This window comes from Aethalodelphis obliquidens, unplaced genomic scaffold, assembly GCF_003676395.1.
Source record: "Aethalodelphis obliquidens isolate GAN/ISIS:26980383/991018 unplaced genomic scaffold, ASM367639v1 scaffold27, whole genome shotgun sequence".
NCBI lineage: Eukaryota > Metazoa > Chordata > Mammalia > Artiodactyla > Delphinidae > Aethalodelphis > Aethalodelphis obliquidens.
The window spans coordinates 24,638,230-24,663,363 of NW_020837971.1; the positions used below are offsets into that span (position 1 = coordinate 24,638,230).

At 43.6% G+C, this 25,134-nt stretch overlaps 1 protein-coding gene across 1 annotated transcript in view; it reads right to left on the bottom strand.

Moving 5' to 3' along the window:
• Positions 1–25,134, bottom strand: part of ABCA13 (ATP binding cassette subfamily A member 13) — a 296,583-nt gene that overhangs the window by 234,615 nt on the left and 36,834 nt on the right. The window contains 14 exon segments of the mRNA XM_027124171.1: positions 8,775–10,315; positions 10,318–10,538; positions 12,154–12,817; positions 12,820–12,951; positions 12,954–13,238; positions 13,241–13,447; positions 13,450–13,969; positions 14,842–15,029; positions 15,032–15,182; positions 15,184–16,172; positions 16,604–16,618; positions 16,621–17,439; positions 17,442–17,506; positions 20,170–20,284. Coding sequence (XP_026979972.1) covers positions 8,775–10,315; positions 10,318–10,538; positions 12,154–12,817; positions 12,820–12,951; positions 12,954–13,238; positions 13,241–13,447; positions 13,450–13,969; positions 14,842–15,029; positions 15,032–15,182; positions 15,184–16,172; positions 16,604–16,618; positions 16,621–17,439; positions 17,442–17,506; positions 20,170–20,284 — 5,912 coding nt within the window.

Genomic DNA, 25,134 nt, shown 5'->3' on the forward strand with positions numbered 1-25,134 from the left:
CGGGGAGGGGCTGGGCCATCGGGCCAGGCTCTCTGTCTCCTACTTGGTGGCAGGACTCCTGGACACGTGGCTTCATTCCTCCCTCGTCCCCTCTGCCTGCTGGACCCTCAGACGTCTGCCCCCCTGGGGGACAGGCTGCTCCCTCCCACACGGTCACTGCCCCTAAGACAGGTGCACAGACCCCTCCTCCACTGACCACGACACGACCACAGGAGAGCAGAAGGGGAAGGATGAGTGAGGGGGCACAAGACCCAGGGATGCCCAGGCCCCCTCCCAGGTGCAGGTCTGTGCGTCTGATTCCGACAACACTCGTGGAAGCCCCTCGGGCCTTCACTCTCTGCTCCCCTTCTGGGCAGGGAGCTCTCCAAGCCACCCCCAATCCTCCACCCGACACTTCACAGCCCTGCCTTCTCCCTCCTCCACGGAGGCCCTCATCCTGGCCCCCAGGTGCCCAGATATATCCGGATCAGAGCCGCAGGTACAAACAAGGAGCCTCATTTCCGAGAACGCAGGCTGAACAGGGTGTATTGCACTGGGGAGGGTTCCCTCGTAGAAAAGCACCTCTGGCTCACAATCTGTACCTATATGCAAATTAAATCTAATTCTACTCAGTTATAGCACTCCCGCTATAGCAGGATTTTATTCTTAAATTTAACACCGTGATAATATTGACATGCAGGAGGCTGTAGAGAGGAAAGAGCACCCCCCTCCCAGCAGCAGAGACACCGGGAGGAAAGCTCCGACCCCTCCTCACGGGCACGGGGGCTCCAGGCGGGCGGTGCCATGTCGGTGGGAAGCCTGAGCCCCGCGCCCTCGAGGCGGAGACCACACAGTGGACTCTCCTTCTTGGGCTGGGGCAGGTCTGTAACCGTCCAGGCACTGGACCATCCAGACGCAACGCTGCCCACAGCGGGGATGGAAGGTCCAGATCTGGGAGGTGGTAGGAGACCCCCGGCTCAGCCTGAGGTCCGGCCACTTTCTCCGACTGCTCACCCCGGAAGAGCACGTGCTGCCACTTTTTAATGTAATTTCTGATCCCCATCGAGCTCCTAACGGCTGTTTTCAACCATTTAGAGCAAGGAGTGAAAGGGGGTAAGGAGCTGGCACCCCTAACCTTCATCGTATCGACTCAACCTCTGGAGACTCTCACTGCGCATGGGATTCCACGTTGGCACTGAGACAACCGTACGTTAGAGCATTTATGTATAGATATTAGAGACGGACAGCGGCGCTGTGCCCTTTGCCTGCCTGTCGGGGCAAAACGTTTTCTCTCTAATTGAAACAAATATTAGTTCTGTTACTCATAAAAGTCCATTTCGCTTTCCGTAACATGAAGACACTTGCAAGCACGTGCAAAGTTGCGTGCTGGGCGCCCGCAGGCCCGTGTCAGCCCTGGTCCACCCGGTTCCAACACGCTGGGTCTGCGCACGCGTCTTGGGGTTCGCGGTCCCAGCGGGCCCCCGCGCTGCTGGAAGCTAGGCGCCGGGGCGGGGGGGTGCGGGGCAGGCGTGGGGGCAGCCTGGTTGCGGGAGGCACCTGTGGTCCTGGGAAGACGAGTGAGGAGAGCAGAGTGCCGGCGGGATGGAGGCTGCTGGCCAGAGTCCCTCACTGACCCCATGACCAGCCGCCTCCTTTAGGGAGAGCTCGTGGTTCCGGGCGGCAACGAACTGGTGGCAGGGTGGGGCGGGGGCAGAGGGACAGGCCTGTGATGAGCAGGCCCACATCCTGGGCATGACCTGGTCAAGGCACAGTGGCGCTAGGAGTGTTCAGTGACAGCAGAGGCGTAGGCTGGCTGTGACGAGCAGGTGGCGCCCCTAGTGGAGGATGGGAGCCTGCGACCCACCTTCAAACTGCGGCCCTTCTGCTCATCTCTACTCCGGGCCGTAGGTGAAAACCAAGACTGCCCTGAGCAAACCTCATTTGTTTACGTTTGTTTGCAAAGGTATTTGACATGCTGGTTCCTACCCAAGCCTGGCCTCTCCTCCCGACGCCCCAGGTGGGGGCTGATCCGACTTCTGGCTCCCAGTCTCTGCCACCTGCATCCCCCAGTTAACCACCCTGGGTCACCGGACCGCTCTCCCTGCGGTGGACCTGCCCTGCGTCCCGAGCAAGCTCTCCACGGTGTCCTCCAGCCCTGCACACCCGTTCAGTGACACACCTGGGCCCATCCACTGCTGGCCGTGGCCGGACATTCCCTCCAGGACGTCAGCGTAAAACCCCACAGATCCTGCACAGGCAGGAGTCCCAGGGGACAGAGATACAAGCAGTGAGGGCTCCTGGCATGTGCTCATTCCTTCATTCAGCAAACATCTGCCAGCATGTGCTCCAGTCCCCACACGCTGGGTTTCTGCTGATCAACAGGCAGGCCCGGTCGTGAGGAGACCACGGGCTAGCCACCCCGCAGGGCACAGCCAAGGGACCTAATGCAGGGCCCCTGAGCCCAGGAGTGGAGGCCAAGAAGAGCTTCCCAGAGGAGGTAACACCTATCTAGATAATAACAACCGCCTGAGAGTAAGTCAGGAGGACGAAGCAGAATAGACGGTGTGTCGGATGCACCTGGGACGGGTTCAGGGCCAGCCTGGCGGGCTCCACGCAGGGCCCAGGGCTCACGGCCCGCTCCGCTGACCCCAGCTCCTCTCTTTTCCTGATCAGCCCACCCTTGGCTTACCCATGTCCTCCTCTGCGCTCACACCCGTCTCTGCAGCACTCCTGCTGCCCCTGCTGTCAAGGACCTCAGGCCCGACAGCAAGGAGAGGGCTCTCTGCAGCCTCATTCAGGAGACCAGGCGTGAAAAGGCAGCAACACACGTGCATGGGCAGAGTCACTCCAGCACTGCTGGCCCAGTCTACGGACTCAGAAGTGCTCAGAGACCAGAGTTTACACCTTAGAGAAAGTCCCGAAAATCATCCAGCAGCCCTGTAAGGCCGCTCATGGCACTGTCCTTCAGCAACGGCATGAAGAGGAAATTCCACTGGAATCTGTAGTAGTGGATTTGACAAGCAGGATCTCAAACGAGTGAACTCATTTACAATATAAGTATGAATGACTCACTAGCATAGACTCTACTCTGAGCATCATGGAGACAGAACTGAATGAGTGACAGGTCCTGCGCTCAGTGAATCTGCAGACGACTGCAGGAAGGGCCACGAAAAGCTAAAATACCAGCACTGAGTGCCAGGACTAGAGAACATGTTCTGGGACTCGGGTCACTGCGTGGGTCGCCCAGCCCCGGTCAGTGGAACGATCTTCTACCCCAGGCACTGGGCACACGCAGGAGAGGAAGACAAGGATGCTGCCTTCAAGGAAGACTGACGCCGGGGGAGGGGGGAGACTTAAGAAATAGGAGCATCAGGGAAGTGTGTTGGAGAAGCCTGAGAAGGAACAACTAGAGAGAAGCAGCATTCAGAGCTCAGGAGGTCTCACCAAGTGAATGGGAACTAGTCAGCGCTGGGAAGAGGGTAAAAGGCAAAGGACTCGTCAAAGGTCGGCCACAGCAGGCAGGGGACTGGCAGTCAGTGAGAGCGAGCTAGTCCTGGCTCGGGAGTTAGTTGCACTTGCCCTGATTTACCATGTCTGTGCCAGAATTCCATTGAGCTTTGCTCACGTGGAGCTGAAGGTTGAAGTCAAGAGAGAAGTGGTCACCATCCAATCAGCCCATGTTGCTTGTAGCTGTTGCCATGTTGTAGGTGTGTGTTCATGGCCCCATCTGCTGCTAACAGTGAGTCATTCTTGCAAATAAAATAAAGATCAATACATTTACATGCATCATATACGTTATACAAATCCTATGAGTGGTGCTACAAAAAATAACACATTTGGGAAGCAAAACAAATGCTTAAGTTGGCAGCTTCTTCACGTGATTCTGGTAGTGCTGTTAACCTTGCTGGGAGATATGACTGTTACCTTACTCAAATACTTTCTACTAATGTTCACCCACATTTATTCAGAGTTTGGATATCTGCCATAGACTGTAGTTCTCTGTAATACCACTAAACATAATATTTATTAATTATTAAATAAATTTGTTTCCTATATCCATAAAAAAAAGAAATAGGAGCATTAACACTGCATTCGATAGAGGTCAACTCAAGGTCACTGCCAGCGAAGGGGATGCAGGCATCCCTCCGGGAAGAGCCGCTGGCTCTAGCCGCAGGGCACAGCTGAACGTCAGGCCACAAACACAGGGAAGCACATTCCAAGAGCAGAGACACAGCCCAGAAGCCGAGCTCAGGCAGGGAAGGGCCATTCAGCTGACTGGAGAAGGTCGCAGCCCGGGGGTGGGGAGGCTGGGGAGACTCAGGGCCTTGGAAACCGGCAAGAAGGCTGCGCTTGAGCCCAGAAGAAACTCAGGGGCACCTGACCACCTCGCTGCCCACCCGGCAGGGCCACTGGGCAGCCCTTCTCCCCAAGCAGCCCACCTGCAAGAAGGACGAGCACACGCTGGACCAGCATCTCCACTCTCCACAGAATCACCTCGAGGTCCTGGGGGCTCCGAGGCTGCGGGAAAGCCCGACACGCTTCCGCGGCACTTAGGGGGAAACAGAGGTGTTAAAGGTGAGTATCTGCTTCTCTGTGTGAGAACACGTCGTAACACTCGTGAATGAACCGTTCCCCTGCTGGGCCAACTCACTCCACAGACATCCGAGGACACAGCCTAGGAAACGGCAGGTCTCCTGTTTTCGTTCAGAGCGTCATTTTGTTGCCAACAAACGTGACATTTGCTCTCTCTTCTTGTCTGAGGCCGTCCTCTCGAAATGCAAAGGTACATGATCAGAGTGTGAGAGAGAAAGGAGGAAGCCAGGTGGGGATTCTTACGTTTTCCACGTGGGTACAGGAACCCACCTTTACGTAAGGAAGACTCTTATCTTTAAACAGACTCCTGGAGTGCCATAGTGTGTGTGTGTGTGTATGCGTGCGCGCAAGTCTCTGTGTTCGCATGCGTGCATAGGTGTACTTGTGTGTATACACCTGTGTGTGTTGGTCTTTATGGAGCCAGCTCCGGTAATGCGGCAGAAAAGCCTCCCGACCAACTTTGTAATAAGCTGCCCTGGCTCAGAAGCGCTGAATTCTTCTTCAGACTTAGGTCCTAACGCCACTGAGGTAATGGGCTCAGCAGCTCTTAGCTTTAACCCTTATCTTTCTAACCCCCCAGACCCTGGTCTCTCAGCCTCTGAGATGAGGAACGTGGTCCAGAAGAGCAGCTCACAAACTGTCGCATCTTAAGCCACCCGTGGCTTTTGTTCCTCCCTCAGATGAGTTTCTATATTCCTTACAAAACTCAAAACCATCCCAAACATCAGACACAACTGAACATATAAATAACATTATCTGGGAAGCACTTCAAAAAGAAAAATATATATATGTATTTTTTTAACTGTGGGCCACATCGACTAATTAAGGCTACAGCTGCCCAAGGACATTCCCTGAAAATAAATATCCTTGACAAGCCCTGGAGATTGATTTTAAAAAAAAACAAAGGCCCGTTGGCTTCTCAACGGGCCAGACCCTTCGACATTATGCTGAGTCACCCCGTCCTGGGCTCTCTTGCTGGGGCGGACACAGCAGCATCACTGGTCTGAGAAAACATCACCACGCTGGAGAAGGCACCAGGATGCTGGGACAACCTGCAGCATGGCTTCCGGGGACCACAGCAAAGTTTCATTCTTTTATATGCAATTCAATATTTCTACAGCATGTTGTTCTAAATTTACTCTCCTCAGAGGAAGAATGAAACTTTCTAAAAAATTGACTTTTCGTTCTGCTGTGGTGTTGACATGACCACAGAACAACCTTGCTTAGTTCAACACACCTGAGGGCTTAGCAGGGCCACCTCCCTCGGCAAACGTGGATTTTCCTTCATTGGATTATTGTGTCTTGGTTGTCAGAGTCCAGCCAGTCCTTAAAGAATGCAATTCTCGTGTGTTAATTCGGAAACTTCAGCGTGGTGGAGCTGTGTGTACCTATCAGGACACAAGCAAGCTCAGTGACTAAATGCACGTATGGACAGGGCGCTGGGATGCTTGAGGTGATGAAAACTGGTTTCTTTACAGTTACGGCAGTTAACTGTGGATGAAGAGAGTAGGAAGCCATTTGGCACTTTTGAAGGTCAGGTGGAATCATACAAAATCCTCTAGGGAAGCCAGATACAAGAGCAAAGGATTACTCCAAACAACACACAACATAAAGTTAATTTTTCAACTATAAAAAAGTATAGCTGAATGGCAAAATAACTGGGGGTGGGAAATAGTTATTAGCAACTTGTTTTAGCCCCAGAGAAAGACGAGCTTACGTGTAATTTTTGTTTCTGGCCAGAAGAAAACCATAATGATGTGTAGGGCCATTTATTAATCCCCATCAGGTAATGTTATATATAGACTTTGAGTAAATTGTGGGATTTTAATGACGGCATTTTAGTTGTGCCCCAAGCGTTGTGGGCCTGGAAGGAAGGGTCAGATCTGACGGTCCCTGTGCGGCCGCCACTGGCCACTGCCGGCCTTGCTTAGCAGAGCTGCCGCAGGCCCTGGTCTCTCAGCCTCTGAGATGAGGAACGTGGTCCAGAAGGAGGCTCACAAACCCTCGCATATTAAGGACCGCCTGACGGCCCATCGCAGGCTGTGACGGGGCAGGTACGAGGCAGCTTGGGATCCTGCGTTTCCAACCAGCTCCCAGGTGAGGCTGCAGGGCCACCACCTCACACGGGGGCAGAGGGCCTCTGGGGGTGGGGTGCACGTCCCCCACCCCTCTCCGGGGACTTGCTGCAAAGGCTTCAGACACAAGGAGCCAGGTACTGCCTTCTGTTTCTGACCCCCGTTGCCCCTGCAGCTCACTGGCCTTAGTGCTATGATAGATTTAGGGACTGAGGGAGAGCCTAAAAGCAGCACTCACTTCCACAGGGGGCTGGGCTCTAATGGGACGTAACACAGGTGGTGACACTCACTGCTGAATGAGGCCCGACCAGAAGCGGGGAGATGACATAGGGCCAGAGGGTTCCTTGGGACAAAAACAGTGGATTCAGGTTGGGGACGACCAAGCTTCTCTTCTCTGTATAACTGCAGGCACTGAAGCAGAGGCAGGAGAAATGAATTCTGCCCAAATTTGCTCTAGACCTCTGCCATCTGGGAACTTGTAGTAAATCTTTAGGATATTAATGGACCTTTCTACTTTTTTAGGAGTTTTGTTGTTGTTGTTCTTATTAATTTTAAGCTAATGTTTTTGCCTAGACGTCTGTGGTTGTTGTTTTATCCCTAATATGCTTCATGTCTTAAACCCAAATTATCGTGCATATTAAATGCATAGCTTACGTTTATTTTACTGTAGAATCCTTACCATACCCCCAAAGGTATCACTGTTATCCCTGTTTTATACACAAATAAAAGGAGGTTCCGAAAGTTTATAGGATTTGCCTTGATTCAGAAAGTTAGTGAACTGTAGAACCAAAACTCACATCCAAGTCAGGCTAGTCTGACCCTAAACCCACAACAGGGGGATTTTCTGTTTTAGACTTTTTGTATCTTCCTCATTCAAGAAGGCCATGATCAAAGAATAGTGAAAACAGGAGAGAGTGGAAGCAAGTAATCACTAAAGTAGAATGAAAGCGGGCACCAAGCCTTGCGAATTTAAAAACTGGGGTGGTGACTACAACCAGTCAGCTCACAGCCCACTAGTTTCCAGTCTTGGGGTCACGGTGTAAATCCACTCCGTGGAGAACTGGAAACAGCAGGTGAAAGCCAGGACTGGTGAAGAGCAGGGCTTGCCAGGACCAGCTCCAGCTCAAATGAAAATTCAGGGCCAAGTGTCAAGTCTAACACAGTTTAGCATCAGAAACAATGAGGCTCTGAAAGCCATCATTCAAATTCCAAGGCACCAATAGTTCTTTGTGCCAACAGACACATGCTTCAACATCCAAGGAGATCCTTCCAGGTTATTAAAAAGGAGTGGATTCAAGGTGCAGCCGTGTGGCAACAGGACTAACCAAGAATAAGTCAGGCTACCTGGCAGATGAGTGAGGGTTCACTTTCAGTCTCCCTGTGGGACTCAGAGACCACGGACCACCAGAACCGTACTGTCACACAGAGAGGATGGGCTGGGACACAGCTGCACACGCCCTCATCCTAAGGCAGCAGATGACCCCCGGAGCATGACAGCCAACAGCGCTGGGCCTTCTGAGAGCAGGGTTTCCCTGACCTACTATTCGGGGTGGGCGGCCAGTGCTTGGACATAGATCAACCACAGAGTCAGGTTGAATCTAAGGAGGGAAGAAGCCCGGCCCTGTCCAGGGGGCAGTTACCCTTGACAGCACAGTTTTCTGTGTAATGTGAATGGCCTCAGGTTTTTATCTGCATATCAAATAGCAGAACCCTCGGCTGCTAGAGCAGGGGAACAGAAAAACTGGTTACATACCTAGTCTTGGGGCACGTGAATAGAATAAGATGTTTTTACTTTTGAAAAAATAATTTACTTTGGAGAAATGTAGAATAAATTCAAATCGTATTTGAATGCCAAATAACGAGGCAAATAGTGACAAGAGACTGGGCATGAACCATGCCCTGGGGAAGCCAGCTTCAGAGTGTAAGGAAGGTTGAGCTCAAGCAGGACTGCTTACCCTGGTTCAGTGCAATTCCTGCCTGATTCTGTTTTATAGTTACTGCAGGGGGAAATGAAGCAAATTCAGTGTTTTATTACCTTGGATGGATCAGTGAGACCTTTGGCCAGTATCCAGCCAATGCAATCAATCCCTTCTGGTATTTCTCAAAATGTGATCATGGTTTGAGGACGTCAGGAAAGTCAACCAGCTCTTCCTTGGTCTTCTCATCTTTTCTTGATCTGCTATTCTCTCCAGGGGTTGCATTAATAAAAATTTCAAAAATGTGCTGAAACAAAGTGCTCAAGGAGTGTGTCTTCTGAGAGCTGTTGAGGAGAAGCTCTTGACTCACGAGAGCTAGTCTACTTAGCACGCTCTGGACTGCTTCTCTGAGTTGTTGGTGAGTCACGTCCTGAATCAAAGAAGTGCTGAAAAGCAAAGCTTTACTCAAATCACCTCTGTTGTCACTTTTCAACCCACTGGAGGCCTTTCCAACTGCTGTTACGGTTTTCAAAAGGTCATTTGGATGTGGAGCCAATGTCAGCAACAGACTAAGAACATCCTTGTTGTCCTTCCCTAACTTATGCCAAAGCGCTTCTAAGGTGAGGTCGATCACCTTTCTCAAGTAAGTCCCTAGTTCCATGCTCTTTCGTGATGGTATTTCATGCAAAAACAGGATCACTTCACGAGTTCTTTCCCCTTTTGTATCTTGAGGCAAATTATGAGTGGAAATTGGATTAGAATATAAAAAGTCTTTGTGATTGATGGTGTTATTTATAGGAACTAAGTAATCCAGGATCTCTTCCCATAAGTTGACAGAATCCACAGAAAATATTTGGGTCCCATTATTAAATGCTGCCACGAGACATTCCATGTCTCCCAAATTGATTTTCACAGAAGTTAAAAATTCAGCTATTTCTTCCCTAATATCATAAATATCTTTGGACTGGTTCACATATGTGAATATGCTAGATGACATATTGAAAATATCAGAGTCTTGGGAAACAGCAGGTTTGACTCCAATCATCCCAAAGGCCAAGTCAAGAAATGGCGTCAACAAGTCATCTATATTTTCAAATATTAAATGATCTGCTTTTTACAAAGTAATCATTTCATTGGCAACATCTCGAACACTTTGTTGCAAAATGGAATAAAGGGTGTCCAAGAATTTCATGGTGTCATTGGTGTCCAAGAATATCATGGTGTCATTGGCTGTGAAGACAAAAGGCATTTCAAACATGGCAGCCACCTCTCTTGAAGTTTTCTCGGCCAGCTTAAGAAGGTCCACGGTGGAGGTGACGGAGGTGGTGAGACCTCTCATTTCGGCTCCATCGTCCACCAGCATGGTCAAGAGGGGGTCCAGGGCACGACTCTCTCCACCCACTCTTGCCCTTGATATAACACCAAGTAAGCACTTGGTAATTTCTAACGTCGCTCTGTTTCTTGGTGGGGGGGTGGGGGGGAGGGATGAACTATTTATAAAGGAAAGAAAATCGGTTAGATTAGTGAGTATAACTTCTTGGAGGGCAGGGTACAGGGCACGTAAGTCCTTAATAAGAGAGTTTAAAAGAGTGTCCATGAGACGTGCTATCTCTATTGACGTTTCTCTCACGAGGTGAACAGCAGACCTGAGATCTTGATTGAGTTTGAAAAGGTCCTCAGAACTGTTCATATGGGAAAGCAAGTGATTCACCACTGTAAGAAACTCCAGATTATTTTCAGTCTCATTTTTATTGAGGTTTCCCTTAGAAGAGTGTGGAATAAATCTCCCATTAACTGCAGTACTCGAGGATTATCAAAATAAAATTCTCCACCGTCTAACATAAATGAGCTTTTGATTAGGTGATACACAGCTTCCTTTAAAGATGAAAAAATGTTCACCAATCTGTCCTCTTTCATGGAGATAAGAAAATGATCCCGTTTCAAATTTTCTAGAATTTTATCCTTTGGGACAAAACTGTAAATATATATTTTTTAAATTTCACGGTTAGTAATGAAAAGATTGAAAACATACACAATTGACCCTTGAACAAACCGAAGGCTATGGGAACTGACTTTCCTTTGCAGCCAGCCTCCGTGTCTGTGGTTCCACATCCACAGATTCACCCAACTGTGGATCGGGTAGTATTGTAGTACCTATTTAATGAAAAAGCCACTTATAACTGGGCCCATGTGGTTGTTCAAGGGTGAACTGTAGTGATTTTTTTTGCTTTACAGTAGCATCATGGGAGGATAATACTGACTGAAATACTGAAATGCTAAAATACATCCCAGATGAAAATTAATGTTTTGTTGCCAAATAATGAAAAGATTGGATGGATTTCATGTATAAATCCATTGCAATGCCTCAAACCTAACAACTTAAAAAGCCATGCACTTTGCTTTTAGAAAGGAAAGGAACGTGAAATGACCATACAATGATTCTCAGTGTAACAGGTAACGTCCTTCTGAATGTTCCAAGACCTAGCAAGCCACTCAGCGTGGTAGGGGCTCTGTGACTTGTCAACTCGGTTGGGCCGAGCCCCAGATTCAAGCCCCAGAGCCCCTTTCTTGTGTGTTTCTGGTCTGGTGGGCTTCACGGGTGATTTGCTCATGAGAGTGCACAACAGCCACTTTGTAGCATCATAAACACTAACCTAGGTGCTGCTGGAGGGAATTCATCAGATGTGACTGAAGACCCCAGACAGCCAGCTTTAAGTCAGGGAGAAGGGATGCTGCCCCGGGGAAGCCTGACCTCACCAGTCGCAAGGTCTTCGAGAGGGTTAGGACCTCCTGGACCCAGCGAGCCCACCCTCATGCACAGCTGGATACCTCCTTCCCCATCACCCCAACCCTGCCCCCCAATGGCCCCCTGTGGACGGGAACCTGCAGCTCCTGCCTGTGGGATTCCAGCTTGTTTCCTAACAGCTTGCCCTGCTGACTCTGGACTCCCTCAGCCAGCCCCAAAACTGCGGAAGCCAATTCAATCCCTGTATGAAGTCTTTGCTCTGTTTCTGCTTCTGAGGTTGAGACCTGACTGATACGGACATCACAGAATAAGGTAGAATCTCCCTCCAGCCTTTTCACTGGCAAGCTTCAAAAGGAATGAAAAAGTAATATATGAAAAAACATAATGTGACTCTGTGTTTTAAAATTTTGGAGTTTTAGCAATTCCAAATATAAACATCAGTAGATTTATTGGAATGAAAATACTTAAGCCCTTCATTTGTGATTAGACAGTTAATGCATTAATATGACCATCACATATATCCATATACATATATAATAACAATTTTTCAGTTCCATATAAAATAGAATTTTATAATTATTTTCATAATCAAAAACTGTAATAAAGCATAATAAGTGATTAATTCCCAGGGGCTAGGCTTATATACATATATTTACTAGTTAGATGACAATCATCAAAGTTATTTTACCTTGATTTTTATAAAACGTTCATTAAGACAAAATTCACTTCAAAGATCATTCAAAGGTGTTGGTACAAGTGCTGTCATTGACACTATAAACTCCAGGAAATAAACTGGATTGTAACATGCAACTACAAGCACTATACAAAGCAAAAGTAAACTCACCTCATCTCTGCAATGACATCTTTGTGGAAGTCTTTCAGCAGAAGAGATATTTTGTCCCCAGAATTTTCCTTTAGTAAAAAGGGGAAGAATGTTTTCAAAAGCTGTTCCAAGAAATCCACTATGCTTCTTGGAGGGAGAATGATTCTCTCACCATTTTCTGACTGTGTATGGTTCAAGGCAAGGTTAATGAAATTCATTATTTGAAGGTTGGTATCACTTAAATTCAAGGCTGCTTCTTGAGCATTCTCAGCTAAGTTGTTGATTGAATTAATTAGGAAGCTTTCAAAAAGCAGCTGAACAACTGAGAAATCAATTAGCTGTTCTTGGTTTAGCAGACGAAGAAGTAGGGCAACATCAAAATTATCTTCTCTAGAAACATTTTAGAGATTACCCAAAATGGTAGCAATATCTTTAGCCAACAAAGCTATATCATCAGTTGAACTCTCGTTAGCTGTAAGAAGAAATAATGTTTGTATCATTTTGGAGTAATCTTCATTTGCATATTTATGAAACCAGTTTTTTATGATCAATAAAAAATCTTCAATGATTTCTAATGTCTTCAAGGATGATGAATCCAGGCTTTCGGAAAAATGGGCAAGTGGCAAAGTTAGGTTTTGAAGAGCCACTGAATTAGTAATTTGTATTTCTTTGTTAATTTCAGAAACAGGGATCTGATACTAAAGTTATGGGTTAGATATTTCATGATTTGTTCAAACTCAAGCCATAGGTCTTCAAAGTTGTAAGTTGTTTCACTTTTTTTAATAAAACGTGATAGTGCTTCTAAACTACCACCATTTCATTCAGAAGTGTCATGAATAGAGAGACTACAGAATTAGCACTATTTTCTAGGCTCTCATCCCTAGAAAGCAAGTTTATTATCCTTTCCAAATGTAAGGAAATATTTCTAACAGATGATTCTGTTCCTTCATCAATATTAAGGATCTTGTTTAAACTAGCTAGTTTATCAAGGAGGTTTTCATCTGATGTGGCTTTTGTAAAGTTGCCTTTTTTTTAAATTTTTCTATGATTTGCAAAGCAATCTGCTTTTATGGAACAGCTGGGACAAAGTTCAGAGATGCTGCTATTGTCTAATTTCCAGAAAATGGGACAAATGGTAACACCTTATGACAAAATTCTTGCACAGTTTTCAAAAGCAAAGTTTTAACATGGAAGACTTTGGACAGCTCTAGAAGAATGGAATTCCAATCCATTAATTCATGAATTACACAGGCTACTTTCCTAGTTATTTCCACCTGTGAGCTTTCATTCCAACATTGTGAGTCTTCACCTGGGGAAGGTGGAGGTGGTCAAGGATACTGGCCACTTTGCTGTAAAAGGAAGGAGAGGTGAGCTTGTGGGCATCACAGGCTCCTGACCTTGGATTCTGCTGAAATCCAGAAGTTGTGTGATTCCAGCACCAAAACACAGGAAGACAAGTTAAAGCCTCTGAAAGGATGCCTGGTTGATCTGATATTAATTCAATTGTGTCCAAAAGAGTTTTAATCACAATAGTGAAGTCTTCCTTGGTGACGTCTGAAAGGCTTATGCCATGCAGGAGCATGAAGTTACAGACGTCCCTGAGGGCCTCCATGATGTTTTTGTCACCCACGCCCTGCAGGAGCCTCATGGCACGAGGGAGCACATAGTACACGTCGATGGAGGCATCGGCGTCCTCTTTAGGAAGCAGGCGTGAGAACCTCAGTAGGTGGTTAACACTCCAAGAACGTGAGCTGTCGACAAGTTTTTCCATCAAGTCAACAAAGAAGCTGACCCCCAAACTGCCAGTACCTAACCTACTGACATTCTTAAAGAAATCTCACACTGGTCAGAATGGCCACCATCAAAAAGTCTACAAACAATACATGCTGGAAAGGGTGTGGAGAAAAGGGAATCCTCTTGCACTGTTGGTGGGAATGTAAATTGATACAGCCACTATGGAGAACAGTATGGAGGTTCCTTAAAAATCTAAAAACAGAACCACCATAAGACCCAGCAATCCCACTACTGGGCATATACCCTGAGAAAACCATAGTTCAAATAGAGTCATGTACCACAATGTTCATTGCAGCTCTATTTACAATGGCCAGGACATGGAAACTACCTAAGTGTCCATCAACAGATGAATGGATAAAGAAGATGTGGCACATATATACAATGGAATATTACTCAGCCATAAAAAGGAACGAAACTGAGTTATTTTTAGTGAGGCGGATGGACCTAGAGTCTGTCATACAGAGTGAAGTAAGTCAGAAAGAGAAAAACAAATACTGTATGCTAACACATGTATATGGAATCTAAAAAAAAAATAAATGGTCATGAAGAACCTAGGGGCAAGATGGGAATAAAGACACAGACCTACTAGAGAATGGACTGGAGGATACGGGGAAGGGGAAGGGGAAGCTGGGACAAAGTGAGAGAGTGACATGGACATATATACACTACCAAATGTAAAATAAATAGCTAGTGGGAAGGAGCCACATAGCACAGGGAGACCAGCTCGGTACTTTGTGACCACCTAGAGGGGTGGGATAGGGAGGGTGGGAGGGAGGGAGACGCAAGAGGGAAGAGATATGGGTACATATGTAAATGTATAACTGATTGACTTTTTTATAAAGCAGAAACTAACACACCATTGTAAAGCAATTATACTCCAATAAAGACGTTTTGTTAAAAAAAAAAGAAAAGATCCATCAGGCTTTCACTTATCTGTTCCAGCTTGTCTACTAGCAGGTGTATGTCTGTTTTCTTGACCGTGCACAGGAGAGAAGTTACCTTCTTTAAAACTTGAATAGTACCTGGCTCTTGTGGAATATCGTGATAAACTGAGGACATCAGGGCGTTGAATGCCTCTCTCATGAATTCAATATTGAGACCACAGCTTTCATTAATCCATGAGAAATTATCTGGGGTGAATTTTGGAGATCATGAGATAAATTGAAGGCAAGGTAACTAGCTAACTGATAAAATGAACAGCCTAAGCTGTGTATATTATTTTCCTTTGGACTGGTAGCAAATATGTTTAATTTTTTTTTCAGTTTTAGAAGAGGTGTTCTTTTCCAGGATGTTAGGGGAAATATCTTTCACAAGTTTTTGAATTTCCTTCCCCAGAGCTACTAAATGCAGCCAAATACTTTGAAACTGACAAGGCATTTCATCTGACATTTCTATGGGTTTTAGAATTAATTCAGTAAAATGTTTCCAGTTGGATTGAGGCGCAGAATCAACGTCCCTTGTTAAGTTGTTGATAATCATCCTTACTTGGTTTGTGGAATCATTTAAAAGAGTTAATAAAATCTCAGGTTTTGGTACCTTTTCTTTTTCAAAGACTGCATTAAGTATAACGTTTAGAAAGTCAGCCACATTTTTTAAGTAAACGTTCACACAATTTATTTTTGACATATTCCATGAACAATAAGGTCCCATCATTCTATTCAACATCCAAATAACAAGCTTCAAAGTAGAGCTCATTTTGTTTTCCACATCTGGAAATATTCCCTGGCAGCTTTGGGGAATTTTCACATCACTTTCCAGTGCAGACAAAATCTGAGTGAGACCAACACGAAGAGGAGTGAAAACATTCGTGTCCAGCTGAAATATTTGAGCCAGGCGTCCACAGATTTGGGCCCACATTTGCAGCCATGAAATGGTACAGTGAACGGCCGTAAATTCATGGAACTCACTGCCGTTTGCTGAGAGGTTTGAAAGGATTTGTGCCCACGGGAGAATAGATGAAGACCCCTCATCTATTGAAAAATTCATGGAAGAAACGCTTTTATTATCCAGAACAAAGCATTCACTACCTAGCAGGGCTTCTGCTGAGCCATTGATGAGTTGGCTCACATACTGAAATAAAGAAAAAGTAGCGTGGATCACTTCCACTGCGGGACCCTCTGTAGACAACAGGGATTGGACTTGAAGCTCCAAAAAGTTAAAAATTGACAGCAACTGTTGACAGTAAGATACTTCCGAAATTCCCCTAAGAAACCCTGTTGTCTCATATAAAAATGCAAATGCTGGGGCTTCCCTGGTGGCACAGTGGTTGAGAGTCTGCCTGCCAATGCAGGGGACACAGGTTCGAGCCCTGGTCTGGGAGGATCCCACATGCTGCGGAGCAACTGGGCCCGTGAGCCACAACTACTGAGCCTGCGCATCTGGAGCCTGTGCTCCGCAACGAGAGACCGCAACAGTGAGAGGCCCGCGCACCGCGATGAAGAGTGGCCCCCACTCGCCACAACTGGAGAAAGCCCTCACACAGAAACGAAGACCCAAACACAGCCAAAAATTAATTAATTTAAAAAAAACTCAAACACCCACATACATATATTCAACACCTGAAATCCGTTCCAACATCAGGCAAAATTGAGATTAGCTGCTTAATAACAAGTTCCCTATCCCCTTCTCCCGTTTCCTTCATAAAAAAAAAAAAAAGAAAAAAATGCAAATGCTTCACTGATGTTTTGGAAATAAGTTGCTTTATGATATCCAAAATGTGTTTTGAGATTTGTGTAAGGAAAGACAGCAAAGACCCTCTCCTCTGAATGCTCAAGAATTTATAAATATATTGGTAAAATGAAGAGTAAATCTAGAGAAGTAAAGCTGAATCTTTGACCTGGAAGACACTTAGGTAGACATGAATCAAAATTTTATCAATGTCTTGTTTTTGAGGTTCAGAAAGGGCTGAGAAAAGGTCGGATGTATTCCTCATAGCATAGACTGTGCCTACAGCTTCTGTGACTTGTTCCTGCCTCAGAAATCCTAATTCATAGAGATTATTTATTATCACTTCACTTAAATGAACAAAATCCATTTTCCTGGCTGGCGACTGAGGCCAATCTGAATGGAACAACTGGGAAAAGTTAAAGCTTTTACTATGAATCCTCTCATTTTATGGATCAGAAAAATTTACAAGTGTAGACAAGATTCCCAGTTTAGCTCTTTCTCCTTTTGAAGCGCCATGCGTCCACAATGCCAGGATCTTGGGATTCATTCCAAAAAGTATTAATTCCATAAATCTCAAGATATTTCTTGATTCCTTCCTTATCCAGAGACTTTCAAGAGCTTATACCTTTTCAATCATTTCTTTGCCAAATTCCAGAAGTTTCTGAGTATCAATACCAGGTGTGTCTCTCTCTAAACTCGCTAAATGATTTATCCACAAATGACTTGTATTTAGAATCGTCTCAGGGAGAGGTGAGAGGTTATGGAATTTGGGAATACTGGATGAGCCGAAAGGATTGGGCAATAATAATTTCTCCCAAAATCCCGTAAGAGATAAAAGGAAGTTCTTTGCTCATCCTCAAGGGTCTGCAACTTCTTTTCCATCATTAGAAGTGCCTTTGTGAGATGTAAGACCCTACAATATTAACAGAACTGATGCAGTATCAGAAAAAATAAATAAATTCAAGACAAATTCAACTTATCAAATTTTTAGATAATACTCAGATTTGTTTATAGTAAAACATAAATGAAACATTTACTAGGCAATATATTTTCCCAACAGGGATTCATGTGAACATTTGAAAATGTTTTAGAAATCTACAATGCAGTTGCATACATTTAGCTTAAAATCTGCTTCTTGCACCAAAAACAATGCATTTTAGGTTACTTTACTCAGTGAGTTTATATGCATGATCATTAAAGATAAGTTTGCTGTTTATGCCAGAGGCATCTTAGGATTCAATTCCTTATTACATCTCAGAATGTCTTGGTGACAGAGGTTGTCCAAATTGCAAGACGGTTTGAAACTGCCCCTGTATGATCTAAGGACAAGTGTTAGGATTTCTCATTCTAGAAAGCAACTGCAGTGATCTTTAAACAATGCTGTACTTCCCACTATCAGAAACTCATCATTTCAGATGGCGTACTTCCCCTCTGGGTGTTTATTTTTTAAATACAAAGCGTTCTCAAAGGAGCAGCTCGACAATTAAGACAAACCCACACTTCTAATAGGAGCCCTCACTTGAAGAACTGACTGACTCAGGAGCTACAAGTCCACTTCTGAAATCCTTGGGGCCCTGTGTGTTTCAGACTTTAGAAAGGGAGCTTGTGCAAGTATCACACATGCATTCATGGCCCCTCCACCAGGGGCACCGGGGCAGCCCTGTATCAACTCACTGACACTTCTGCAGGGACACCTCCGAACAGGTTCAGTGTGAGGGGCAACAGACCCCTTAACACTTACGTCTGCAGAATGAGTTGCGATGCCGATCTTGAGAAAAGCTTCGATTTTCAGACTTCTGCAGATTTCAGAATTGTGGATACAGGATTTTGACCTGTATTGTCTCTTAATGCCCTAAAGGGTGAATTACTTTCTAAACTTCCTTAACTCTGTAATTCTGTTGTGTAACACAGTCTGGCATAGAATACACAGAGGATGGGTCAAGTGCAAGGAATTGTTTTCCTCTCTCACAACTGAGATCTGAAAGCAGGAAAAATACAGGCTTAATTTACTTTATTGTCATTTGTAGAACAGACAGCGGCTAATCTGAACCATGGAACATCAAAAACATTTCCTGGGAAAAAATTTGATCAGGAAAGAGAAAGCTACACTCTGAAGACTTCAATATGAACCTTACTCAAATCCAGCTCTGCATAGAAATACATGCACAACTACTATGTGAGTAATCGTGTATTGGTAGAGCAGATTGCAAATGATCTTGTTTTTCATTAGGATCTGAGAGGTCATGGGGTAGCAATAGTAGGATGAGTAAGGGCCGAAGCAGAACTAGTACTCCTGGTAGTGATATTGCCACACACGTTATATCACTTTACAATCTTTAAAGCACGTTCACCACTATACTCTTAGTTCATGCCTATAACAGCCCTTTGAGGTACACATCATCATTTCTATTCCATGTGAAAAGAAACATTTCAGGATTTTTTTTAATTAGCAAATTCAAACTGCTATTGTATGGCAGGAACTGGAATATGGGCCGGGTTTTCTCATCTCAAGCTCAGCTTTCTTAATATTAACTCTGTACTTATTGTCCATTCTTATTCATTCATTCATTAAGTCAACATCTAGTTACCTAGCCCCTATCATGAAAGATGCTGTGCCAGCTGCTATGAGTCTACAAAGATAAAATTAAACACGTCCTTGGAGCATATACAGACTAGTTTCATTGCCATCTTTCTGTGCTATTAAATAGCTGTGACTTTCGGGAAAGTGAGGTATTATAAATCCAACACGATCAAGGGACTGATTCTCCAGAGAGTCCATCACCTTCTCTTCCTCCTGTACCCATTAATAGCTGAGCTTAAAGTCTCCCCAGGAGTGACAAATCCCGGGTCTAGACAGATGCTGTGGGGTGCTGCTTAAACTTTGGTTTGCACCAAAACCACCTGTAGAATTTTTCGTATCTACAGAAAACTGGGTACTACACACAAGCAAGATTTAGCATGTCTGGGGCGAAGTTCAAGCATTTGTATTTTTAGCAAATTTCACAGATAAATTTGATCCATTCCCAAGTTTGAGAACTACTGCTCTAAGGCAAAGCTTCTGTCCCATCACATCCCAACACACCCCACAGACAATAAAGTATGCTCTTAAACTATACACAATATCCATAATTATACATAAAAATGTCCATTCCAACACATGTTCTGAAATAGCCAAGCGGTATATAATCTGGCAGATTTAGCTCCAAAGATCAATTCTCTCTCAAAAGTCTCCAGAACTACCAGGCTCTTAAATCATCGATCCCGAGTCTAAACTCTAAGCAACTAGATAAGACTATTTTTCAAAGAAGGATTTTATTTTGGGAGTATTTTATAATAAATTATGCTCTCAAGGGGACATCTTATTACCATAATCTGTTTCCTTTCAAAATCCACGGAAACATGAGTCCTACATTGTATGACACAAATATTTATTGAGAACCAAAGCCATATGGAGTGCTTTATTGAGAGCTACATCAGGATCTCACATTTTAAAGCAAGTGCCTCCAATAACTAGGTTTTGTTTATCTTCAAATAATAGTTAAGTCAAGACCTAGAAGTTGAATTCTGAAAACTCACCTAGATATGGAAGCTGCTGGAGTCTTGATCAAGTTATTCAAAAATGCGAAATAATTATCACCAATGATTTTCCAATCCATGTTTTCTTCATGACAAGGAGATTCCTCAGAGAAAACTAAATAGGAAGGCATTTCATATATTGATTTCGAGTTGGGTATAAAAGTCAAGTCTAGTAAAGTGAGACATGCTACAGTGTTTCAGTTAACATGGTTGAAAATATAACGAGAGAGGATTAGAAGTCCTTCTGATTTGACTTCCGCTTCTGGCCAAGATGAAGTGCCACTGGCCGCCAAGGAGTGTAGGACAGAGACCCATGAACAAACGGTAGAAAATGAACAAGGTGAGGCCTTCCCCCCCGTGACTCAGAAGGCAGAGCTGGAGTCTGGTAGGCGTCCTGAGTTGAAGGGAGGGGGTTTAGAGTCCGAAAGACAGGAGGGGTTCACGGGACAGAGTAGCTGCCCAGGGAGTCATCTGCTGTCTGCTGAGGACGAATGCTCCATGCATGAGAAGGAGCTCCCTGAGGCCAGGGAAAGAACCACCCAAAATTAAAGATAAGGGGCCAGTGATCACGCAGGGCCAGGAACAAACTTTGTTCCTGTTACCCAGACTAGAGCAATCCACGATTTGTTAGATATTGAGGAGAAGATGCCAAAAAGGTCTTGACTCAGTAACGGGGAATATTTACAACCTCTCTGAGCACTGCTCCAGCCCCGCCTAACAAATCTTAAAAGCAAGACCCTAAAGGATCAAACTATTTCAAGCAATGTTTTCGATAACGTAGGAAAACAACATAACAATCACAAAACAAGGCTAAATTCGTAACATTTGACATTCAATCAAAAATTGTCAGGCGTGCACAAAAGCAGGAAAATGTGACCCATAACTAGGAAACAAATTAATCAATCAGAGCTTACCCAGAACTGACAGAATTCAGGTAGAATTACTAGAAAAGAGCGTTAATCACATAAAACAGTTTATACTATTTAGTTTATACTGCATGGTTTTGTTTGTTTTTGTTATAAATTAATTTATTGATTTATTTCTATTTTTGGCTGCATTGGGTCTTCGTTGCTGCATGTGGGCTTCTCTCTAGTTGTGGCGAGTGGGGGTTACTCTTCGTTGTGGTGCACAGGCTTCTCATTGCAGCGGCTTCTGTTGTTGCAGAGCACGGGCTCTAGGCATGCAGGCCTCAGTAGTTGTGCCTCAATGGCTCTAGAGTGCTGGTTCAGTAGTTGTGGCTCATGGGCTTAGCTGCTCTGCGGCATGTGGGATCTTTCTGGACCAGGGCTCAAACCTGTGTCCCCTGCCTTGGCAGGCAGATCCTCAACCACTGCGCCACCAGGGAAGTCCTATACTCTATAGTTTAAATAACCCAATAAAAATGCAAAACTTGTCAGGTCAGATAAAACAAGAACCAATTATATGTTGCATGTACAAAATGTACTTGAAATAAAAGACATAAATAACTTAAAAGTAAAAAGACGTAAAAGACATACCACACTACATTAATCAAAAGGAAGCTTTCAGATGAAGTAGATTCCAGATGATAATATCATTATTATTTCATAATCATAAAAGTATCAATTAATTGAGAAGACATAACAATTCTAAATCTTTACGCACATTATAACAGAGTTTTAAAACACATGACACAGGGACTTCCCTGGTGGTCCCGTGGTTAAGAATCTGCCTTCCAGTGAAGGGGACGCAGGTTTGACCCCTGGTCAAAGAACTAAGATCCCACATGCTGTGGGCCGAGTAAGCCCGTGCGTCACAACTCTGAAGCCCAGGCGCCGCAACGAAGGATCCTGCATGCTGCAACGAAGATCCGAACACAGCCAAATAAATAAATATTTTAAAAAAAAAAACCCACAACACAAAAACTGATGAAATACAGGATAAATAGACAAATCCACAATTATAGCTGGAGATTTCAATATCTCTCTCCAAATAATTGATAGAACAGGAAGATAAATATCAGTAAGGATACAGATTTCTTGATCTAACTGATGTTTGAAGAATGTCCCACCCAACAACAATATCGTACACATTCTTCTCAAAAGCAATGGCACATTTTCCAAGGAGACCATATTCTAGGCTATAAAAAAGTCTCAATAAATTTAATAAGATCAAAGTCATACAAAGGATGTTCACTGACTAATTCAATTAGAAATCAATACCTAAATATAACTGGAAAATCACAAATATTTGGGAACTAAACAGCTCATAGATCAAAAAAGAAATCAAAAGGTAAATTAAAAAGTACTTCAAAATTAGATGAAAATGAAAGTACAATATTCCAATATTTGTGAGATGCCACTAAAAAAAACAGTACTTAGGGAGAAATTAAGTACCTATATGGGAAATGAATAAGGGTCTCAGAGACTTCAACTTCCAAGTCAACTTCCAAGTTAAGAAACTAGAAATGCAGAGTCAGTTAAACCCACAGTAAGTAGAAGAAAGAAAATAATAAAAGTGGAAACTAAGGAAATAAGAAAAAGAAAAACATTAGGGGAAAATGAACAAAACCAAAGGCTACTTCTTTGAGATCAATAGCACTGACAAGCCTCTCTGCAGAGTGATCACGAAAAAAGAAAGGCACACATCACTGATATAATGTATGAGAGAGGTAAAGATTATACAGATTCTGTAATGTTAAGAGAATAACATGGGGGTCAGGGATGCCAACCCTCCACGCAGTAAAAAATCCTCTTGTAACATACGGTCAGCCCTCCAAATCATATCCCCCGTACCTGCGGTTCTGCATCTGTAGATTCAACCAACAAGAGATGGCACGAGTACTGTAGTATTTACTACTGACAAACATCCACACACAAGTGGACCAGCGCAGGGCAAACCCATGTGGTTCAAGGGTCAGCTGTATTATGAGATACGGATGACACTAAATTAGACAATTCAGATGAAAGAGAAAAATTCCTTGAAAGACACAATCTACCGAAGCTCATTTAAGAAGAAATAGATAATCTGCATAGCCCTATATCCTTTAAATAAATTGAATTTGTAGTTAAAAATCTTCCCAAAAAGAAAACTAAAGGCCCAGATGGCTTCACTAGTGAATTCTACCAAATGTTTGAGGGAGAAACAATACCAATTCAACACAAACTCTTCTAAAAAAACTGAAAAGGAGAAAGTACTCTTCAACTCATGAGGCCAGGATTACCCTGATAACAAAATAAGACAAAGATATTAAAAGAAAGGAAAACTACAGTCTAATATCCCTCATAGAACAAATGTAAAATGTTAAACAAAATTTTAGCAAGTTGAATCCAGTAACATATGAAAAAGATATATATCTTACCAACTGGGATTTATCCCAGTTATGCAAGGTTGTTTTAACATTATATATATATATATATATGTATATATATTCATATATACATATATATATATATATATACTTCACTAGCATTTCAATAGCATAGAAATATTAAAATTTCTACAGTGAAAACTACAAGTTGTTAAGAGGAAATAAAGAACACTTAAATAACTGGAGAGATATACTATGTTCATGAGTCAGAAGACTCATTACTACCAGAAAAAAAGTCACTCTCCCTAAATTTATCTATAGATTCAACTCAGTCCTGGTTAAAATTCCAGCAGAATTTTGAGACATTGACAAGCAGATTCTAAAATTCATATGAAAATGCAAATGACCTAGAATAGCTAAAAAATTTTTTTTAGAAGAAGAAAGTTGGAAGGCTTACACTACTTGACTTTAGGACTTACCATAAAACTATAATAATCAAGATCAGATGATACTGGTGTAAAGATCAACAAAGAGATCACTGGGACAGAGTAAACAGTGCAGAAAATGACCCACATATTTGCACAACTTATTTAACAGAAGTACAAAGGTAATCAGTGGAGAAAGGATTATCTTCACAACAAATTTTTCTGGAGCAATTAGATCTCCATATGCAAAAGATAAAATAATAAAATCTGATATGCACCTACATCATAGACAAAAATTAACTCAGAACGCATCACAGATCTACTTTAAAACCTAAAGCTATTAACCTTCTAGAAGAAAACACAGGTGAAAATCTTTGTGACCTCAAGAGTTAGCAAAGATTTCTCAGCTATATTACCAAAACCATGATCCACTGGAAAAAAAAAAAGATATATAGACCTTGATCAAAATTAAATCTTTTGCTCCTGAATGACGCTGTTGAGAAAGATGGAAAGACAAGCTTGAGACCAGGAGAAAATATTCGCAAAGCACGTATCTGATAAAGGGCTTCTATCTTGCTTTACCAGGAACTTTTAAACTCAATGATAAAGAAACACACAGCCCAATTTTTAAAGTGGGGGAAAGATGTGAATACACAATTCGTGACTAAAGATACACAGACGATATATAAGCACATGAAAAGATACATGTTCAAATCACTACTCATAAATGCAAATGAAATCCATTACGAGATACCACACCTATTAGAATGGCTAAAATTTTCTAAACCGACCATACCAAGTGGAGGAATCAGAACCCTCTGGCAGAAGGGGCTCTGGTCGAAACTGTAAAATGGTACAACTTTGAAAAACAGTTTGTCAGTTTCTTAAAAAGTTACACATGCATGTACCATATAATCTAGCCATTTTACTTCTAGAGAAAAGAAAGCATATTTCCATTAAAAATTGTATATGAATGTTCCTCGCAGGTTTATTTGCTATAGCCCAAAACAGGAAACATCCCAAACTGTGAGTCGTGTGAATGAGTAAACAATCTGTGATACGTCCACACAACAGAATAGTACTCAGCAGTCAAGAGGAGTGAGCATACTGCCGCATGAATGGAGCTGGAACTAATTAATTACACTAAGTAAAAGATGTCATAGAACATTCTATGGAATTCCATTTATATAAATTTCTAGAAAAGGAAAAAACTAACTGATGATGACCGAGGGCAAATCAGTGGTTACCTGGGGACCGGAGCAGGGGCTGGAT